The following is a 23,040-nucleotide window of genomic DNA, read 5'->3' on the forward strand; positions in this document are numbered from 1 at the left end:
TTGTCTTTAAAAGCTTGGGTTGCATTTTTTTATTTACCTTTTTTTTTTTTTTTTTTTCCTGGTGGGAGCAATTTTCGGGATCTCTTGCCTACCACTAAGTGATGTTTCCTGCTCATACAAGCTGCTGGGTGTGGGTATTTACAGTAGGACAGCGGATCTCAGAGCTGTTGGTCACCTTTGAAGGTTGTAGAGGATGGGAGACAGGACCCATTCAAGTTCCTCCTGCTAAAAGAAGCATGGGAACAGGTGCAGATGGGTGTATGTGGAGGCCAGGTTAGAGAACAGAAGATGTAATTTCTTCACCACTGAATTTGGTAGTTTACTGTTAAATACAGTCTTGATGAGAGTAAGTTTTCTCCCTCTCTGATGGCCAGGCTTGAGGTGTTGTGCTCTTTGCCTTGAGTAGCCAGGGAAAGGGTGTTTGGGGAAGCTGCTGCACTAAGGCTTGGCAGAAATGAAGATTGGTTAGTAGGTGACAAACAGGGTTAAACAAGGTGTGAGCCCTTCTCTTTCAATGCCAGAGATGGCACTGTAAGTGAAAATTCCTCAGCTTTGCTACTCTCACACTCACATAAAACAGTATCTCTCACCAGGACTTTACTGGAGACAGGTAGGAGTTTATTGTGGTTTCTTCTGTATCTCTAGGCAGACTTTATAGAAAAAAAATCATAATCTGTAAAGATAAGATAATGAAATTCAAAAAGGGCAAGTGTATTGGGAATAACCCCATGCACCAGCACAGATTAGGAGCTGACCTGCTGGAAAACATCTCCACAGAGAAGGACCTGGGAGTGCTGGTGGACAACAAGTTGTCCATGGGGCAGGAGTGCCCTCATGGCCAATACGGCAAATGGTCTCCTAGGGTGCACTCAGAGAGTGCAACTAGGGAGGTTCTTCTTCTCCTCTACTCTGCCACATTTGGAGTACTGGGTCCAGCTCTGGGCACCCCAATTGAAGAGACACAAAGAACTACTGAAGAGAGTCCAGCAATGGGCTACAAAGACAGAGGGCATGGAGCATCTCTGAGAGGAGGGAAGGCTGAGGGTGCTGGGGCTGTTGAGCCTGGAGAAGAGCAGCCCCAGAGGGGATCTGATCAATGCTCAGCAAGAGCTAAAGGGTGGGGGGCAAGAGGCTGGGGCCAGACTCATTTCGGTAGTGCCCAGTGACAGGACAATGGTTGCTCAAAACTGCACAGAGCACAAGCACAAACTGCAACCCGGGAAATTCCACCTGAACATGAGGAAAAACTTCTTTGGTGTGAGCATGTTGGAGCCCTGGAGCAGGCTGCCCGGAGACGTTGTGGAGTCTCCTCTGGAGAGATTCCAAATCCTCCATGACGTTGTGATCCTGGGCAAGCTGCTGTGGGTGACCCTGCTTTAGCAGGGGAGGTTGGACTGGGTGATCTCCAGGGGTCCCTTTCAGTCCCTCCCTGGACTGGGATTTTGTAAAATAAGAAAATGAATAATTTCCGTATGACAATTGCTTATAAAGCAACTTTGCAACAAGACTAATTCTTTCGCCAGGTGCTACTGGGGGATGAATGTTTCACTTGCCCTTGTTGTCTGTTATTGGATTCAGGCTCCTCACTCCAGATTCCTCAGCAGTTGCAGCAGAGGCCATTTCACTCTACAACTAGCTTGTGATTCACGGTTTTGTGGGTGGCAAAAAAAATTATGTAATTATGGCTTTGAACTTTTTATAAAAGCTGATGTCTTTTTCTCCCAGAGGAAAGCTTATTTTTAAATATGAACCTGTGTAAGTGAAATACTGTCTAAGTTGTTCTGTCATGGAAACACCTACCTGGTGCAGTTCAAGATAGTTAGACACAGCAGAGCTTCAGAGTAGTTTTTTAGGGTCAAAATCCATATATTATGCAAATCAAGGAAAAAAGATAGCAGTTGAGAAAGATGCCCAGGAGTGAGAAGATGTGCTTTGTGATCCACTCAGTGAGGGTACAAAAACCAGTGTCCTGGGCTCCCACTCAGTGTGTCAAGCACTGGTCAAAAACCCTATGGATGCTCAGGAGCTCTGCTTTTCTGTGCTGTTTTATTGCTCCATCATCCTTAAGTGTGAGATCTGGCAGATGTGAAACTTGTCTTTGCTGCCCCTTGTAGTGTTTCTCCAAGTGGCATTGCTGTGCTTCAGGCAGTGCCTTTCCCAGCAGCTGCTCTACTCCTCTACCACCATTACTCAGCAGTTCTGCAAGTGCCTTTCCTCCCACACCCTCAGTGGAAGAGTGATTCTTAGGATGGTCTTGCTTTACTTGTGAGGGAAGATCATGGAAGTAAGTGCCACAGTTAGTCATAGAAACCAGCCTGTGAGGTTTCCAGCCTGTTTCCCTAACCCTTATGCTGCACTGCTTCTACGAACCTCTTGGCAATCCTGCTTTTTTGGTAATAAAGTATCTTAGGTTGTAGAAACAGAATTTAAGTCTCAGTCTCTCCAAAATGTCCTTTATTTGGGTGGGTTTCTAAGAACAGCACATATCAAAGATGTCCAGAGAAGGGCAACAAAGCTGCTGAGGGATCTGGAGCACAGCCCTAAGTGGAGCAGCTGAAGGAGTTGGAGTTATTTAGCCTGGAGAAGAGGAGGCTCAGGAGAGACCTTATAGCTCTCTACAACTACCTGAAGGGAGGTTGTAGCCAGATGGGAATTGGTCTCTTCTCCCAGGCAAGCAGCAACAGAACAAGAGGACACAGTCTCAAGCTGCGCCAGGGGAGGTTTAGGCTTGACCTTAGAAAGAAGTTCTTCCCAGAAAGAGAGACTGGCCATTGGAATGGGCTGCCCAGGGAGGTGGTGGGGTCAGCACCCCTGGAGGTGTTTAAGAAGAGACTGGATGAGGCACTTAGTGCCATGGTCTGGTTGATTAGTTAGGGTTGGGTGATCGATTGGACTTGATGATATTGGAGGTCTCTTCCAACGTGGTTGATTCTGTGATTCCATCATATCCAGTACTTGCTGATGGAAGGGGATTTTGTGGTTGACTGGGAGCAGAATTAGATCCCCAGTGAACGTTTGTCAGGATCCCATCTTATGGACTTTATTAGGAAGAAACTGCAGAATCTGGATTCAGCTCTTCTGTTTCTCGAAGCCCTTGCTCTGAATCTGGAATTTCTTGATTTGGGGCCATTTTTATTTTCAGCATATCAAAGTGAAAGACAGGATTGCCAGAGCGCATCTTGCCTATAAATTTTGCTGTTTCCTAGTGCAGCCTCTTCCCTGCTGTGCTTGCATTGTGCCTGGATTTTCCAAGCTCTCTAGAGTGGCTGATTTTTTGAAAGATTGACTTCCTCTGCATCCCTGCTTTTCAATCCTTTATGAAATGCATATATGTCATATAAACACAGGGGAGAAACATACTTGTGGGAGAAAGTTGCTGGTATCTGTTGATAAAAATGTTGAGTGTATGGCTGTTCACTGCACAGCATTGATCAAAATGTTTATCCAGCTCATCTGAGTGGCACACTGCTAGGGCATGGAGAAGGGAAAGTCAATAGGTTAGAAGCAAGGGAAGGCTTTTCAAACTCAATCTTCTGTGAACTGCAAGAGGCCAGCAGAGAAATACATTGGTAGCAAGGCTTGGCAGCAGCATTGTAATGGAGAGTGTCAGGGGGGCTGCATTTGATTAAAAATTATCATGCCTGGCTGCTGACACACAGATTTTCTACTCCCCCACCACAGCCTTGGTATTTTCTTCAGCCTTTTCTAAACGTGAGTATCTCTGCACACATAAAGGGGATCCTTGAACCAGAATTGAATCAAATAACTCTCATAATGTTTCTCCTTATTCCTAACATTTGTCACCTTGATGCATCTGTGAAAAGATGAGTCGAGGCACAATGTGCTGTGAAATAACTGCTTGATGAATCAAAATGAGAGTTCAGCAGCAAGTGCTGTGGTTAATGTGATGCAAGCTTCCAGGTTAACAAACTCATAAATTGCCTTAGTATCTGTTTCCCTCCCTATATGCAGCCTGGCCTTCCCTCCTAGAAGAATAATTATCCTTGTTGCTTTTTTTCCAGTAAAGATGTTGCTGTTATGCTAAGAAACCTAACTCATTTGGGCTCTGAAAAACTGGGGCTTTCTTAACACATCTCAACCTTCTGCAGTTTCTAGTGCTAGAAGGCAGGTTTCACAGGTCTAGAGTGGCATGAATTAGGTAGAGGCCAGGCAGGCAAACATCTGAGAATTTGAATTTGGATGAATCTGGTCCCAAACATCTGAGAATTTGAGTTTGGATGAGTCTGGTCCCAAACATCTGAGATTTTGGTTCCTTGTCCTAGGTTTTGTATTGAGGGTGTCTTTGGGGAGCTGTATGTGGCAGGAGATCCTGGCTGCTTCTTGAAGTGCAAATATGCTTTTGTTTAGAGTGCCTGTGTTATCACGAGGTTGCAAATTAATAAAAGAAAAGTAAATAGTACTTCTATTTGGTTTTTAAGTTCTCTTAATTGAAATGTTTCTTGTTGGCCCTGAATCTATTGGTGTTCATACTCTGCAGTTTTAATATCCCTTCTTCTTGTTACCTAACAACTAGCACAAAAATAGCTAGTTTGAGATCTTCAGATCAATGTTTTGCTTTCTGGCTTCTAAGAGAATCAGTGACTTTTCATAGGTGCATAGAATGCTTTAGGTTGGAAGGACCTTAAAGATCATCCAGTTCCAACCCCTGTGCCATGGGCAGGGACACCTTCCACCAGCTGAGATTGCTCAAGTCCTCATGCAACCTGGTCTTGAACACCTCCAGAGAGGGGGACACCCATGACCTCCCCAGGCAGCCTGTTCCAGTGTCTTCCCACCCTCACTGTAAAGAATTTGTTCCTAATCTCCAGTCTAAATCTGCCCTCCTTAAGCTTAAAGCCATTGCCCTCCTCCTTGTAAAAATCCCTTCCTGGCTTTCTTTTCTGATGGAGAAACCTGGTCGTACTCCAGAAGCCAAGCCACCCCGTTCTTTGTTCTCTCATTGCATTCCTCTGCAGGCTCCTTCATGATGGTGAACAGCTCTGGGCGAGCATCTGGGCAGAAAGCTCACTTGCTGCTGCCTACGCTGAAGGAAAACGACACCCACTGCATCGACTTCCACTACTACTTGTCCAGCAGAGACCGTTCCAGCCCCGGCTCTCTGAACGTCTACGTGAAGGTGAACGGCGGTCCCCAGGGCAATCCCATATGGAACGTCTCGGGGGTTGTGACGGAAGGATGGGTGAAAGCTGAACTTGCCATCAGTACCTTCTGGCCCCATTTCTATCAGGTAGGAGCCTGTAATATTGGTCTCTCTTCTTCCTTCGAATGTCTGTCTTGGTATGAGCTAAACTCTTGTTAACAGGAGGTGTTCTGAAAATCAAATCCCCACCATGCCTTTTCCCATGCACAAGATGTGGCAGTGCCTTGGTGTGCCCAGGAGCAAGTCTAAACCAGAGCCTTTCTGCAGCCCAGCCCTTGGCAGTGACTTCTCCCTGCTAGCAGCAGCCCTTGGCTTTGCAAACCTGCCCTGAACTTCAGAAAGTGCCTCACTGAGCAGAGACTGAGCTAGGGAGTCAAACCCCTGAAAAGAATCAGTTCTGGTCTAGCTCAGGACAATGAGTATACTCTTCACCAGTTCCTCTGTTCCTCTTTTTTTTATCACTGGTGGTAACATAACTTGTTCTTTTACATTTATTTTTTGTCAACAAGCCCAAAGTTGAGGTCAAGTTAACGGGCAAGTTGGTTTTTTGCTTATATTAATTATACAGCTACTTGCTAATTGTCCACTTTAAACTTAACATAGCAACTATGCAGTCATTGGTTTAGTTTCAGTTAGGTAAGATTGCACACAGTGGGCTCTCATACTTCTTTTTAAGTGTTGAAGGTGTTTTTGTCCTCTTTTATACTCAAGGCAAAAAGAAATTCCAAGCCTTGGGGGGGTAATTGCACCCCAAACCTTGCAGGAAAAGCTGATGTACATGTGATGCTAACAAAAGACATGAGTGAGATAGGAATTATGATTGAATAAGCTATGAAAGGGTAGCAAATATTCTGTGGATATAAAACAGCAGGCAGAAAAGCTTTCCCTTTTTGTGCTCTTTTCGCTTCTAATAACTGGGTAGGGGGTCTATAAAATCTGAGCTGAAGTAGAAGGCTTTAATGTTGTGAAAGAGAGCTGGGGATATCAGCAGAATACATAGAGCTCACTCCACAGGGTGAGAGGAAGGGATAAAGAGATGCAAATGCATGGAAAGTGGCACTTTAAGGGCTGTGCACAACTTGTCTCTTGTGCTGAAGTCCTGTTAAAGTGCTTATCCTCCCTTTGCATTACCATGAACCTGGGCATGAGCCAGAATTTGCTTCATAGTGGGTGCTCCACAGAGATAACAGAAATGATCTTTCACCAGGGTAATCAGTGCTTGAAAAACTTGGAAAAGACAGTCTGATCTCACACCAAGAGAGATACTACTCTTAGGTATACTGATAGTAGACTTCCTGAGCCTGCCTTACTTCTTTCGCAAGACCTTTTGCAGGTCAAGTTTGCTTTTCCTGAACAAGAAAAATCCTTTAAATCAAACAAGAATTTTTCACTGCAGCACAAAACTGAACAGATTGGAAGCCAGAAGTGACTGTCTAAGAGTAGTTCCTTCCTAGAAAATGCAAGAGCTTTCTTTTTAGTTTTTGATAGTGTTTCCTTCTGCTTCTGTTTGTATTCTTACTCCTGAAGTATGGCATTTAAAACAGAGCTCTGTCCAGGTATTAGGGGGGAGATCTTAGAGACTGGTCTGTCATCAGTCCCTGATCTTTGACACCATTTTCTGTTGAGGGTCTGCAGTCCTCTGAGGTTCTACATTTCATCAAGGTTTAAAAAATAAAAAAAAAAGAGGAGAGTAAAAGAAAAGCAAACAGAATAAAAACAAACCTTAAGCTTGCAAAAGTGGAGAGGAAAATGCAGCAAAGGACTTAATAAAAATTACTATTATTTGACAGCCTAAAGGAATGCTTCTGACTTAAGGAGTCAGAGGTGGCAAGATGACAAAAGCTTGGATGTCCTGTTGCCTTGGGAGTGTCTCATTTCTCACTGACAAGCTAGGATGTGCCATTGGAGTGTTATTTGTCAGCTTTAAATCAAAATGGCAGGTCTGGAGAACTCTTTGTATGCAGGAGGCCTTAAAAGCATGTTCTCTATTTCAAAAGCACCAGGTAAAGCAGGAGAAACCAGGCAGAAACCTGAATAATGGAATTTGTGTCAGGCAGAATGTGCCTTATTCTCTCAATGCACAGAAACCTCCCCATCTTCAAATGCAGCTTGCATCCAGAATTCAGTCAGGGAAAAAATGTGAAGCTACCTGCCCTGGGTCTGAGGCTTCACCAAGTGCTGTGAGCTTTGGAGATATGACTAGTGGAAAACCAGCACCCAAGTCAATTTTCAGAGGTCATGATTTAGGTCTGGCAGTTCTGTGCAGGGGTCGTATGAGTTAGCTGGATTCAAAAGCGCTCTGCTGAGATAGAAGTGTGGGCAGGGGGGAGATTTATGATGTCTACCCAAGAGTTACTCGTACCTGGATTCCCAGCCTGCAAATGTTTTCAGTGTAGTGAGAAAAAGCTGTAATAGTTCTTGGAGAAAGGTAATACATGTAATCTTGAATTACTGCTTGCCATAAGGATGAACTTAGTCCCAGCATGCACCAAGGGCAGCACTAGAGTCTGCCAGAGAGAGGTTTTTTGATGTATAGCAAGGAATGGTATTGATTCATGCCTGGAGAAAACTGTTGTACCACAACAGATGAGGCAGGCTACTCTGGAAACGCAGACAGGGCTGGTACAGAGCAGCAGTGAAGTGCAGCATTGTTTATTGGTCAGGAAACATGAAATTACTTCACATTTGCAGTTCTCAGGAGCATTTAGAAATGGTTTTTAAGAGTGCAGCTTTGCATTTTGCCACCTGTATTCATTTCTGAGATGTTCCTTAAATGTAAGGCATTGTTAAATGCCTGTGTCTCAGCCATTGTGCTGTGTTTCCAACTGAAGTTAAAAGCACAGCAGAACTGGGCTCCATAAGCTTGGATTCCTGCCTTTTTCTCATGTTGGATCTCAGTTCTCTGTTCTCAGGAAAACCTGGGTGCTTTGATAGGGCTGAGATGCTGCAAAGGACAGAAGTGACAAGAAAGTGCAAGTCTGAACTGGGAAATAACAACAATATCTGAGTGTAAAGTGAAAAACATAGCAGTCAAAGCAATCCTGTATGAATTGGGAGGAATCCTCCACTCTTCAGTGGATTCTGTGATTTTGTTTTGAGGAGCTCAGCTGTTACAAGCTCAAGCTGCATTGTGCTGCATGAAAGACTCTGCCTATGTCAGCAATTAACAGGAGACAATTCTCTGTGTACTGGGGCTCCCTTCTGCCACAGGCTAATAGCTAATGCCAATGCCTTGGAGAACTGTGCTGTCCAAGTTCTTGGCTTGCAGGAAACTGAGAATTAGTTCATTGTGGCTAATGGAAGCTCACAAATGTAAGAAGAAAATAGGTTTTTGGAACTGTAATGTAGCACTCCATGTCTGAAGGAAGTCACAGCAGTTGCTTTCGTGACCCTCCCAGTAAGTGTCATTTTTATCATTAACAACAATGAATTTCCAAAATTAGTTATAAATTCCAAACTAAGGACTTACTGTATACATACCCTAAAAAGCCTGTCAAGAACCTTGACAGTATAAACCACTTTCTGATGTTTTTTGGATTATTTTGTCTTCTAGAGACTTACTCTTTGGACAGCCTAAGTTTTTCTACCCTTCTCCCAAGTAAACTTTGTTTCTGCATATTGTTAGCACTTGGGCTTTTCTTAGTTTGTCTTTGCCTGTTGATTTCTGTGTTCTGCCTGCTTTTATCATGTCTTTTTTGTAATAGACATATTTCAGAAGATCTCATAGTTGGCTATGTTTTGAACTGGGGCAGCAGATCCTATGAGGACCATTAAGTCCAACTCTCTGTTTCTTGTACCTAAAACTAAACCATATGACAAAGAGCTCTGACAGGCTTGGTGCTGTGACCTTCTCCATGAGAAGCCTCTTGGTGAAGAACTTTTTCCTAATGCCCAATCTGAACTTTCCAGGTGCAGCTTCATTCCATTCCCTTATGTCCTATTGCTGGTCAGCAGGGAGGAGATCAGCACCTGCCCCTCCACTACCCCTTGTGAGGAGGTTGTAGGCTATGGTGGGATCACAGTCCACAACACATGTCCTGTTGTCCTCTAGCTATTTAATGCTAGCTTCTCAATTTGGCAGTAGTTAATTTGGTTTTAGTGATCTCTCTGTCAGTGTTATAAACTTCTTTTTTTTTTTTTTTCTTTTCCCTTCACCAATGCTTTTTAGACAGCCTGTATAATTTTAGTAACAGGATGCTACAGATCAGAGCAGTTTCCCAGGTAAAATCACAAAGCCATAGGGAGGAATGAGATTTGTGTTCATCTGTAATTGAATATCTCTCTGTTAAACCCAAATTAGTGCAACACTTCCATTATTCAGGTTCATAAATAAAATAGAAAGTGCTAGTTGGTGTACCACTAATGTAGAGAAATGCCACATGTGGTTACAAAGAGTATTCATTCTAAGGCCAGGTTAGTCCAATGCAGGGAAAGGCAGAAACAACTGAATTATATCTGGGAGAATCTTATTTCCATGCAGTAACCAGAATCCAGGGTCAGCCCTGGAAAGTAATTTGCTTTCTCATCCTGCAGTGACCTGTCTGCCATATCAAGGTTTTTTTTTTTTTCCAGATGAACCCATGCAGGGTTATTGATTGAATAAGAGAATTTTATCTCATGTCCACCAGTCTCCAACATTTTGAGGCATACTAAGAACAAGATGTCAGATGATTATCCACTTAATGTTCTTGGGCTGGTACTTGAAGTGTGTCTATACACAGGGTTTTTTTTGCTCTTCCAAGTGAAAGCAGCACACTATTGCCTCTAATCCTCATGAATGTTGCTCTAACTTTTTGTTTCCCATAACAAACAGATTTTCAGTCTTTGGTGTGCATGTACATCCTGAACTGCCTTGGTATCCCTTTGTTGTCAGTGGTGAAATGCCTTGAAGTGCTCAAATACTGGAGGAAGAGCCAAATGACTTGTGAGGCTGTGCTTTGTAACAGAGCTGTTTCTGATTTTGTATTTCAGGTGATATTTGAATCAGTCTCCCTGAAAGGACACCCAGGGTACATAGCTGTGGATGAAGTCAGAGTTCTCGCCCATCCATGCAGTGAGTACTCTTTGTTTTTCTAACTGTGTCAGTGTGTTCTGTGCCAGGCTTTACAGTCCAAAGGAGAGATTTACCCCCTATGGGCAGCACTACCATGTCTTGTATCCCTCTGAGACACCTAAAGACAATCAGCTTTGCACAGTTACATAACTCTGCAAAAGACAAAACTGCAGTCAGTGTATAGCAAGCACCAGGACATCTGGGGAAGTCTCTTTTCCTCTCTTGTTCCAAGAACATAAAACTGATTTGTTTAGTATTTCTGAATCATGCTGCTGTAGAAAACAATCTGAAAAGCTTCTGATAATATTCTGTGTGGCTAACTTCAGAAAACAAGAAACAAACAAATTGTTTCAATATTTCCTTGGTAAAGGACATATCCCAAAGGTCTCTCTCTTAACAAATGTTAAACTTGCTCAGCACCCCTGCAAAGAAATTAACAATGAATCTCACTCAGACAATACACTTGCAGAGAAGTAGAAGCTAAAGCAGGTTGACTATGCTGTTGAAAAATATTAGTGCCCTTTTCCTCTATTGCAGACATAATAATAAGCTTAGAGACTTCATTTTTGTTCTCTTTAGAGAAACATTGAGCCTTGCTCTTTGAGTCTGAGCCTCTCTAGTTTCTGTGCACCTGCAGTATGGCTTGAGGACTTTGTATGTCTCTTTGATGGATGTAGTAACAGTTTCTTCTAAGGATTTTGGGTTTTTACCAGCCCCTCTTACTAGTTCAGTTTTAGTAAGTCAGTGACAGCTGCTTACAAAAACCCCATGGATCAATCACACTGCTGAAGTGAAACCAGCTGGCTTTCCTGCAGTAAAGACTTCTGAAGAAGAGCTGCCATTCCATGTGCCAGATATGGTGCTGCTCAAGTTTAACAGGACATTTCTGATAACTGCAGTATGGTTAATTGCTGTTTAACTACATTGGATTTGTATTTACCATGTGCTCATTGCTCAGGCCTTTTGGGTGCATTTACTTTGTTAAGACCTACTTGCAATCTATATTAACCAGATGTTGCTGATAACTGGCAGCATCCAAACAGATCTCCCAAATGGTCTGTGTGCATTCCACAGCATCTTGGGTGATGGCTGATCCCTTCCCTGGGAAAGGAGCCCCTGAACAGGCTATGAGACAAAGCCTAGAACTTACTTACGGGATTTGAAAAAAACCAAAGAGACAGGATGCTGTGTTCTTGCTCAGTCAAGTATTTAAATTGATTTTAAATCCGTTTCTGAAGGGTCCCTCTTCAAAATCAGGTGCATTCTTCATGACTCAAACCCAGACTGATTCACAAACAGTTAACTACTCTGTTTTGCATCAGTTTGCAACCTGCAGTGTACAGAAGTCATGAGGAGCTGCAGGTTCTCTGCAGTCTTTGTGAATGCTTCTCCTGTCTGATTCCCAGGGTTGCTCTTGTTGTTCAGCAGTGACAGGTGGCAGCCACCAGGGTAAATGTCAGTTTCACTGAATTGTGCAGGCTTTGCCCCTCGTACTCATTTTACAACCCTTGTAACTCTAAACACAGGAGCCATGAAGCTACTGATGTCCCTGATTTAGTAGGGGGGTTGGACACTGACCTCACTCTGCAGTGAACAGATACTGAAGGGCAGCTTTGTTTGCAGATCCATCTGTCAAGTACAGCCCTAACTGCTCTGCTGACTGTTGGTGTAGAGGTCCCTTACTGCCTTGCTCTACCCTTGCAATGCTTTCCATCTTTTGTTAGGAAAAGCACCTCATTTCCTGCGGCTTCAGAACGTGGAGGTTAATGTGGGACAGAATGCGACATTCCAGTGCATTGCTGGGGGGAAGTGGTCACAGCATGACAAGCTCTGGCTCCAGGTAAAGCAAAGGGCTTTTTTGGGGGTGGGGAGAAAGATTAGGGGGTTTTGGGGTTGATGTTTTATTTGTTTGGTTGTTTTGTTTTGTTTGTTGGTGTTTTGTTTGCTGGTTTAGTTTTGGTACGTTTAAGTGAAATGAGTAGATAGAGAAAGTTGGGTAGTGGGGCAAAGTCTTTTCACCAAGATCCTTTGGAAATGCATTAAATTGTTTCTAGCTGAGAGTTTAAGGTGATAAATTTCAGAATCATGGTACAGAAGATGGAAAAGATGGCCAGTGACAACAAAATGCTTGTTTCAAACACATGCAAGCTGGGGCAAAGGAGGTTCCACATGAACATAAGGAAAAAGTTCTTCACTTGAGGGTGACTGCCCAGAGAGGTTGTGGAGTCTCCTTCACTGGAGACATTCAAAACCTGCCTGGATGTGTTCCTGTGTGACCCGCCCTAAGTGATTCTGCTCTGGCAGCGGGGTTGGACTGGATGATCTTTTGAGGTCCCTTCCAACCCCTAATGTTCTGTGATCCATATCTCTCCCTAACTTACCTTCTCCTTTGTCTGCCCTTGCAGCAGTGGAATGGAAGGGACACAGCATTAATGGTCACTCGAGTGGTCAACCACAGGCGTTTCTCTGCCACTGTCAGCGTGGCTGACACCTCCCAGCGCAGCATCAGCAAGTACAGATGTGTCATTCGTTCAGATGGGGGATCTGGAGTTTCCAATTATGCAGAGTTAATAGTGAAAGGTAGGTTACTCTAAAGCAGCAGGTTTATGCAAGATGAATATTTCCTCCCAGATGGCACCTGTATAAAAATTAACATCCTCTCAGAGCTTCTTCTTTCATTCATATGAAACTGAAGTAAGGAAAAAAAGAGGGGTGAAAGTGACATGAATTTCAATCACTGTCTTCAAACAAATATTTGACTCCAACCTTTGCATGCAGCCCTCTTCCTAAGCTTTTGTAGCAGCACATGGTAGCTATGGATACTTTTAATGCAGTCAGCTAAGCAGTTTGTCTGTCAGTCAGCTTCATCTGCCTTCCTTCAGAGTATTTTATCAGGCGTCAAAAATCTTGTGCAGGAGTGTTGCATGTCAGAAGAGTCTGCTTGAGGCTACTGGGAGTGAGTGACAGCATGGATTCTGCTGATCTCCTCGAGTACACAGTAGGAAGATCAGTAGTTCTTGAAGGATGCTGGAGCTTTAGCCCTGTTGTTTACTCTGATTCAAGTGCTGATACTGTCTTGGTCTTGCCTCCATGCATGCCTTTTGCTGTGCTGCTTTTCTGTTTTGAACTTAGCCCGAGCTGCATGGCAGGAGTGCTCATTGCCTCTCAGGTGGAGGCATCATGGCTAAGTTGCTCCTGAGACATCCTGTGTTTGGGGTGGGGGTGATGCCAAATGCAGGAGTGTGGGCCTGCTCATTGAGGATAATTTTACTGATCTAAATGATTTCACTCTTCTGTGAAAACAGAGGGCTGCTGTAGAAATGAGATCACTTTTGCCTTCCATCTTCTGCCACCTTAACCTATCATTTGGTGGTCAGATACTGATGTCTTTTTGATGCCTTAAATACAGAGTGCTGCTGAGTGTTGTAGATACTCAGACTACACAGATCACAGAGAATGCTCCTGGTAGATGCTGAGTGCTTTTAATTCCCACTCGGGAACCTTGCATCTCGTTTACATCTGGAGGAATTAATTCATGATTAAAATGGAATTGAGCTGCCAGAAGTAGCATCTCTGGTATTGTATCATAGCTAAACAGAGGGAAGGCAATCTTCCAGAGATAGCAGAATATGCAAAGTTAAGGAGGTGTCTGACATTTTGATTGTCTTTGATACAAGAAGGGAAAAGAGGGAAAAATAAGTTATAAACATGAATGGTTTGAAGTCCACCAGAAGAAATTAATTGCTGGGTTATTCAGGCAGACACCTAGAAGAAATTTAGGAGGGAAGTGTTGTTATAGCAAAGTTCACTCCTCTACTCCTTGCTCCTGTTTAAGGTTGAGTGGTTCATTGGAGGTTAGTTTGCTGCATCACTGTGGCACACTGGGATTGCATGGATGAGTGCTTGCAAACAGTCTGACTCATTTTCCTTTGGATAATAGCAAATTGGTAATGCATGCACACAGGCTGAAATGAAAGCAGATTGGAATTGTTTAATTCTGAAGAGATGTTTATTGAATTGCAATAATGTACTTGGGTATACATTAAATTAGTCTGTAATTGAAGTTTGGCTCAGCTGATAGCTGTGCCCCTAAACCTACTAAATCCCAGCTAATACTCTGCTTTTCACATGCTTTCTTTTGACCAGTTGAACAGTCATAAGGGGTTTCTTCAGCACAGGGTAAGGTTTATAAGTGGATCTTCATGGCTTTTTTAGTGTGAAGATCTGTTTGCTTCTCTTTGTGTAAGATGTTTTATTGTAGTTTTAAGAGAGTGATTTACATTTCTTCATATTGAATGATAAGATTTGGTGGACACAGAAAGGAGAAGTTTGGCTTTGCAATACCTGTGCTCCTTCTACAGCCTAAACTGGAACAATAGATACCTATGTCAGCAAATGACATGCTCAGTGAAATTAAACATCTACCAACTTGCATCTGGGAAAGAGCAACCTCATGGACCAGCATAGGCTGGGGACTGACTGGTTGGAAGTTGTGGAGTCTCCTTCTCTGGAGACATTCAAAACCTACCTGGACCTGTTCCTGTGTGACCTGCCCTAGGTGATCCTGCTCTGGCACGTGGGTTCAACTGTGGATGATCTTTCAAGGTCCCTTCCAACCCCTTACATTCTGTGATTCTTTGATTCCGGTGCCCCTCTCAAGTCCTCCCTCTACTTGTCTATGTGGGCATCTTTTACTAAGAGCAATGTAGGTAGTGAGAAGTAATTACTGGTCATCATATACAAAAGATCATTAATTCATTAGTTTCAAATTATTAGGGTGCATCTAGTGTCAGGAGATAGCTTTGTGGTACTGGGAAGATGCTTTTCTGCAGGCAGTTGTTTGCTGTACACACTGACACTGAGGCTGTTGCAAGGCTTGTCTAGATGACAATACATTTATTCTGCACTCTGGAATCATAATAGCTGAGCCAGAGAAACCTATCATTTCCATCTGTGCACCTCACTGTCCTTTGGTGCTCCAGTGGAAATAACTTCTCCATTTCTTATCTCTCACTGTTGCACGTATAGTAATTTAACACAATTTTATACAGGGCAGTTTTCAAAGAGCTCAGAGATTCTGGGCCTCTCCATAGTGATCACGTATGGGTGGAATGCTTCTTGTCTGTAATTTCCCTGTAAGCAAAGGCTCCATGGTCAGTTACTCATATTCTGAACTAAGTGTAGGTTTTGCTTGTGTAAAGACTGTTTAAACAGTGTGGAAAATTGGCTGGGATCTTATCATGTAAGGTCTGTGTTAATGATAGTGTCCTTGCAGGATGCCTGTCACGTTATGTAAGGTTGTGAATAACATTTTAACTCTGTGTGTGTGTGTGTGTATGGAGACTTTTGTAATATGTTTGCTGTTTGGGTTTGTTTTTTTTTTTTTTTTTTCCCTGATCCCTTGCAGATAGTCTGGTTGCCTAAATTAATTACTTAATGCATGGTAGAAATCTGTAAAGAGCTGATAAAGAGGGATTGTTATAGCACCTGTAACCTGTTTTTCAGGAGCCAGTTTTTCTGAGACTCTCACTCTCCAGGAGGTCCCTCAGCACTATTTTGTTGCTGCCTGATGCAAATTCTTTTGAGGCTTGTGGCAAAGTTTTGCTGCTGCAAGGGTAAGAGTGCTCAGTAAAGCCCCCCTACAGACCTCCAGGGTATGTTTTAGTTCTCTTCAGTTTTGTTGTAGCTACTTTTCAAAGGGTGCTTGGTTAGTTGTCTCAGATGAAAAACAATCTGTGGCTTTCTGACATCCTTGTGATACTTGGGACTGCTCACCTTTTATCACTCACTCTTTTCTTAAGGGTTTTTAGGCATGAAAAGCTGATGCCTTCAGTGGCACCAGAGGGAGAGGTGGTTTCTTTTTCAGAGTTGCTTATTATTTCATTCTCTGGGTCTTTTCTGGCATCATGCTTGTCAATCTAATTGCACTGTCTCTTTATTAACTTGCTGGGTAGGCAGTGGAAACTGTTCTACTGATCTGAGTCTTTTCCTTACAAGTAGACACTGTAATAAAAAAACTAAAACAAAACACAAAAAAAACCCCACAAAACAGAAGAAAAAAGCCCAAGACAAACACCAACACCAAATAAACAAACAAAAACACCACAACAAAAAAGCCTGACAGATTTTCAGAAAATGCAAATAAGCATGTGTGAAAAGTGTGTTAAATAATTAGGCATTTAAACAGATCTCTAAATTTAAGCTTCTCCAGTATTAACTGTAGCCTTCCAGTTCCAGATTCACAAAACCATTGTGAAAAACCTCACCAAGTATTTGATTGTATTAGGATTTATTACTGGGACTGTGTCCAGAGTAGTTGAGTTAGTTATTAGGCAGGAAATAGGAGAAGGAGCTTAAAAGTAGTAAGAAATAAAACCACCTATGTTCTACACTTAGGTCTGATCTTGGGCTTTTTCTAGGCCTAGAATTTCACATCAGGCCTTCCATAGGTTTCCTTGAATAAAACAAGTGGAGTGTAGCTATGGAAGTATGGTGTCACACTTGTACTCTGGATTAGAGGTTGTTCTGGGATGAAAATATAATTGTCTGCAGTGTCATTGGATAGGATTTCAGTGTAATTCGATTTAGGATGCTCAACAAACTCCAAAGTCTTTCCTTCAGATGAAGCAGTTACTAAGAGTGATGGTGAATATGAAATAGATTCTTTTGTTTGTTGGTTTGTTTGTTTTTTAAAAAGTTGATTTTGCTGCCCCTTGCAGGGATCCTTCTATATACCCCAAGCTGTTCATGCCAAAAGTACTCATCAGAACTAACATCTTATCCGTGCCATCATGGTTGGTGATAAAACTAGTGGTGGAGCTCAAGTCCCCAGAGTTCCCTCAAGAGATTGGAGGTGTTGGTGTGAGAAGTAGAAACTGTACTGCAGACATCCTTTTTTGCCATCAGAGTGGCTGGAAGACCCAGTCCATTCCCTCCCTTGGGACCACACAGGAGATAAGCTTGGCTGTGGAGTATGTTCTGTTTAGATTCTGCTGTTAAAAGAAGTTGGGTTTTGTTTTGTTTTGTTTTTTTTAAGTATGCATTAACACATTCAGAAGGGAATTTTCATACCTTCCAGCTACTTATCAGACTTATCCAGAGTGCAGAGGTTGCTGGGTGAGTTTGAAGTAATCTGCCTGAGTAATGCACATTAATCAAGGTCCTTAAAGTTATCACCTTGTGAACAGGAGAAAGTCTCTGGCAGGCACTACCAGCAATGTCAGTAATGCTGTGATGATGAGGGCTCCCCTCAGGCTGCTTGCCACCTCTGTCTCTATTTTTTTCCAGTTTACACAAGTAGATTTAGTCTGCAGAATTTGCATGTGCTGTACCATGAGAAGTGAAGTTTAGATTTGATAAGGCATGTAATGATGCTGCTCTTTGAGCACCACCCCAGCATGGAACCACTTTGTGTGTGTGTGCACGTGGGCCATTCATGGAGGCTGTGCTGCCTTTGGAGTTACTGAACAAGGGAGAGTGGTTTTGTGATTGTAGGCTGCCTGGAAAAGCCACTTGCACTGCTCTTGGTTGTCGTGTACAAGCTGAAGCTCTAATCCTAAAGCAAAGAATGTTTCAGGTTTTGGGGGAAAGAAAGAGGGAGCTTTGTAAACACTGAATGCTTAGGTTCAGTATATGTAATATCCTTACATTAGCATTCTGGCAGCTCTAGAATGTTTTAGCTTCAAAGCTAGGAGATGACAAAAGTCTTTTGAAGTCTGTTAGTGGTGCTGAATAGAGGGCATTCAGCAGGCTTGTGTTAGGTATTCAGGCGAATGGGATTTTTAAAGTTTGCATAGCATTTGCCTCTGTAGGATGGAGCTGAACTGCTTTGCTTTGGAAGGCTGTGTAACTGAACTCCAGGGAGAAGCTGGGTGTTGGATGTTTGCAGTTGTCCCATCTGAGTGAAGAGATTAAAGAGCATGTTTCTGTGTTAAGGAATGATCACTTTGAAGTGAGTTCCCTGCTCAGCTGCGAGATTGAGGCAAGGAAACAGCCAAAATTGCAGTTTTGAATTGAGATTTTTTGCAGTCCTCCTTCTTGATCTCTATGCAATTGAGGAGTGCTTCATTGTTCTGAGCAAGTATTTCCCTGGCATCCATTTGAGCTGTAAGATGGTGACATACCCTTCTCATTGATTTGCCACCCTAAAATCTTTTAGGGTTGTGCTTTTCTTGAGCTTTGATCTGCTGTGTCAGTCTTCTGCCATGTTAAATACCACCACTCATTCCACTCTTTTACTGGTGCTGAGGCACTGGTTCAGATAACAATTCTGCCAACCAAACTGATTCTATGGTCACATCCTCACTGTTACCCCTCTCCAGCTATGACTTTTAAAGAGTGCTTTAGATCTTAGAGCAGGAACCTGCTGAACAGCAGTTAAGTAGGGTCAAGATTACAGCAAGCCCCACAACTATTTTAGTAATTAGCCTATGAATTTGAGAAGGAAAAGCTACAGGTTTGGCATTCCCCAGCTCTCTTCAGTCCATAGTGCCTGCTGAAGAGCTGTGCTATGTATGACACCTTCAAGGTGAACCTTGTAAAGCTCTAGCGTGGCTTGTTCATAGACCTCTCCCAGTGCTGCTGGTTTTTTCTGACTTTCCTTTCATGATGAATGATTTCAGCTGCAGCACTGTGCTCTGCTGTGCTGTACAGCTGTGTAAAAGTTCCCTTCTGCAAAAGTTATTCCAGTACTTTTTCTTCTTCTTTTGGTTTTTTAAACCAGGTTTCTCTCCAGTATGTCTTTTGCCTCTCTTTCTGTTTCTCAGCAGGAAACTTTCCACCAGTGTGTGTTTGCATGTGAAGAAGATGCAGATAGCTGCAAGACTTGGGCTGTCTCTCTTTGGATCTTATAAATCACTCTTTGCATGTGCTTTACTGTCCCATTTATTAGCCTGCAGCTAATGCTGAATTAGATGACAGACTCCAACTTACAAATGGTTTGTTCCCTCAGCAGGACACAGGCACAAATTAAAATGTAGGAGGTTTGGATTGCTCACTTCCTTGATTTTCCTCTCTTCCTTCCTTCAATCCTATGTCAGATGTTTCTTTTGCTGCTGCTGCTTGTGAGTTTTTGACTGACCCTTGTGAACACCACTGATCTTGTTGTCAGCAGGCTGGTATTATTAAATCTTCTAAGTCAGGCTGCTCACTAAACAGTGGTTTGTCAGTGTTTGCCATTAATTTGAGGTTGAAAGTCTAAATACAAGCACTTCTATGCTTCCGCTTTCATTGTTTTCCACCCTCTCCTTTCTACTTAACCTTACCACTCCTGCACACCTTTGTTCTGCTTGATGAGTCTTGCAAATAATTTACTTTCATTTGTGCCTGTCAGACTATTCAGAGCACCTGGAAAGCTTAGCTTGTGGAAAATGTTATGGTTATGGTTGTAGTCACAAACTCTTCAGAACTGCAGTTTTGTAGTGGACAAGCGTTTAGCACCAGACTTGGTCAGTGGTTGGACTCAAATGACTTAAAAGTCTTTTCAAACCAAAATGATTCTATGATTCCATTTTGCATCAGTGTCTACAAATTTAACTAGAGAAGTCCTAAGTGCAATACTTTTTTTCAGTTCTTTATTTTTCAGGGTTCCAAATGGGGGTTGTTCACACCTTGAGTACTGTGTCCAGTTCTGGGCTCCTCAATTCAAGAGAGATGTTGAGGTACTCGAATGTGTCCAGAGAAGGGCAAAGAAGCTGGGGAGGGCCTGGAGCACAAACCCTATGAGGAGAGGCTGAGGGAGCTGGGGGTGTTTAGCCTGGAGAAGAGGAGGCTCAGGGGTGACCTCATTGCTGCCTACAACTACCTGAAGGGAGGTTGTAGGCAGGATGGGGTTGGTCTCTTCTCCCAGGCAACCAACAGCAGAACAAGAGGACACAGTCTCAAGTTGTGCCAGGGGAGGTATAGGCTGTATATTAGGAGGAAGTTCTTCACAGAGAGGGTGATTGCCCATTGGAATGGGCTGCCCAGGGAGGTGGTGGAGTCACCATCACTGGAGATGTTCAAGAGAAGCCTGGATGAGGCACTTGGTGCCATGGTCTGGTTGATTGCTTAGGGCTGGGTGATCAGTTGGACTGGATGATCTTGGAGGTCTATTCCAACCTGGTTGATTCTATGATTCTATTCAATGCCCAATATTAAATGATGCATTTAAAGGTCTGAGAGTGTGAGCCTTGAGTTTGTAAATGGCTTCTGGCAATTGAGTGCTTTCTTTGTTTTCTACTGCCTGCTAAGAAAGGACAGGGCCATGTTAAAAGCTGTGTGGATCAGGTGACGTGTTGAAGGCAGGCCAAGGCTTAACTGCACTATCTAGAATTGAATTGCACACTGACAGCCATTAGGAAAAGTACATTCTCTGTCTCCCAGACACAACCTTTTCACCATGGTCCCCTCTAAACCTCTGCCAATTGGATAGAAAGAGGCCTATGCTTCTGGGATAAAAAAGGCTCAGACCTTGTTTGGTGCTGTCTCTGTTGCCTTTGTCCTTTGTTTCCCAGGAGTTTCAATCATCCCAAATTTCTCATAGGCTCTGGAATGCTTTTTGTGGAAATACCAAAACCTGTCACCCCACACTGCAGCTCTCACAGTGAACAGTTCACCAGGCAGTGTATTGCAATTTCTGGTGTTTATTACTTCCTCAAAATGCATTTTGTGAGAGAAGAGAAAGAATTGATTTTCCAGTGTAATATTTCGGAGTCTCTCACAGGAAACAGCCAAAATCAAGAAGTATGCTTCAAGGCTGAGCTTTAAACTGAAAATCAGGGGATATACAACCCAGGAGAGGTGAAAGATGGAAGAAGGGTTGTGACCTGCAGGGTATTCTGAAACTCTTTATGTAATAAAACCTAAAAATATGAAGATAACTATTGAGCATTGAAGAAAGATTCCCCTTCTTTTCACCTAACTTTACAGGCTAGCAGACACTTCTGGTGTGTGTCTGCACTTTCCATCCATGACATCAGCTAACCAGGGTGGTGATGAACACTGTTGGGTGCACTTAGTATGGGAGACAAGGTGGGATTTCTGGCACAAGTCCTGAAGTTTGCTTCAGCCAATGTTTTGCAGTATTTTAGGTCAGAGGGGAGAGGAAAGGTCCCCAGCCAGAGTAGTATCTCCCTGGCTATCCCAGATGTTGTGAGGGGGTCTGCATGGACTGACTGGTCAGACCAATGGAGTAGAGGCAGTATGGTTATGCTCTTCTCATTGTTGTCCAAACCAACAAAACAGGTTAACTGGAACACAGACATACAGAAAAATACTAATTAAGGTTCACAGTAAAGGGCTTCTGTTGTTAACTACTTAGGATAACAATGATGTGTAAGAGGAAGCTTCCAGCCTTGGATTAGTCTTGGAAAGCTTTGGGATTATATGAACACTGAAGATGCAGCTTGATCACTCTCTAGATTTTTTTTTTTTGTATCTAAAACTTACTGATGCTTAGCAGATTTTTTTATCAGCTGAGTTTTGGGTTTGCTGCCCAGAAACTCAGGGAGTTGGCAGCCTTAGTTGTTTGTTTGTTTTTCTTTCAAGTTTGACTTGAACATTTTGGATAAGTAGATCTACAACCTGACCCTGAATGTGAGGCTTTTATCTCTGACTTACAACTCTCTTTGCTGTTAGTTTGAGATAGACACACCCCAGCCATTATAGCTAGAAGATAGTGAAATGGAGCAAAAGTGAGAGGGGTAGAGTGGAACAGATTTATTTACTTGAAAAATATGACTTAATGCTCACAGCCCAAGCTGGCTTGTCTAGTGAATGGCTTGAATTCTCTGTGCAAGCAGCATATGAGTTAGCATATGTACAACATGGAGTGTCTGTGACCTCTAAAGGCACACAAAACACCCTGCAATATTTTTATACTGTGTGCTCACATGATTTATTTAACTCTATGCAGTCTAAGCAGCCTCAGTGCCACCTTCTCTTAGAGACAGCTGAGCTTGCTTTAGGAGCCTGCTCCTAACTGCTGGGTTTTTTGGGGTGAGGGTTGTCCAGAGTTTTGGTAGAGGATTCTGTCTCTGCTTCAAATGCACTGCAGCAATAATGAGAGGCAATGAAGGATCACATTGATCTGAGATGCCAGCAAGGAAAAAACAACAGTGTAAAGGAAAGGACATCAGCAGTGGACTAGCTACTTACCTGAGAAAGGGTTTCTTGTGTCAGCTTTCATGTTTTTCTATGCACCCCTTACTTCTCCTTCTCATCACCTGCTCTCTAGAGCAGCAGCTCAAGTGGCAGGCCCAGAAGGTTACCCACTCACCAGTGTGTCTGCCCACATCTCAATGCTCTGCTGCAGCTGAGGAAATACTTTTCCTTACATCAATCCAGGCTTTGTCAGCGAGATCGGGCGGCTGGCTCTCTGGTTTCTCCAACATGTATTTATCCTGTTTCCAGTTTCAGCAAAGAAACGTAGAGGAGGTAATTTTGGTAGGAGTGAACAGAGAAAATAGCTAATAATTGGCCAGTGAGCTGTGAGCTGCTGGGGTTATTGCAAAGCATCAGAGGTTTATTTACAATTACAGCAATGCAGTTCCTCCTGTGAGGACTGCTCTACTGATGCCCAGTGCTTTATGTGTGCTTTTGTAAAAAGCAAGAGAGAAAAGCCAGTTTATTTCAAACCAAGTCAAGAGAATATTGGGCACCAAATGTGACTTTTTTATGTCAGTTCCTCCATTAGGCCAGAATTGCTGGGGCACTGCTAAGCAGAATTTGATGTCAGGTATGTACACGGTAGTCTCCAATGTGTTCTTTCTCCTACCAATTTTTGTCCATTCAACAAACTAATGTTCCAAGCAGTCCTGTCACAGATTGAGAGTAAAAAGAAGTTCAG

At 43.0% G+C, this 23,040-nt stretch overlaps 1 protein-coding gene across 1 annotated transcript in view; it reads left to right on the forward strand.

Annotated features, from left to right (window-relative positions):
* Positions 1–23,040, forward strand: part of PTPRT (protein tyrosine phosphatase receptor type T) — a 419,404-nt gene that overhangs the window by 154,320 nt on the left and 242,044 nt on the right. Inside the window, exons 3-6 of the mRNA XM_054391936.1 lie at positions 4,977–5,248; positions 10,133–10,214; positions 11,939–12,054; positions 12,620–12,794. Coding sequence (XP_054247911.1) covers positions 4,977–5,248; positions 10,133–10,214; positions 11,939–12,054; positions 12,620–12,794 — 645 coding nt within the window. The remainder of the gene's footprint in view (positions 1–4,976; positions 5,249–10,132; positions 10,215–11,938; positions 12,055–12,619; positions 12,795–23,040) is intronic.

The sequence above is a fragment of the Indicator indicator genome, chromosome 24 (genome assembly GCF_027791375.1).
Source record: "Indicator indicator isolate 239-I01 chromosome 24, UM_Iind_1.1, whole genome shotgun sequence".
Taxonomy (NCBI): Eukaryota; Metazoa; Chordata; class Aves; order Piciformes; family Indicatoridae; genus Indicator; species Indicator indicator.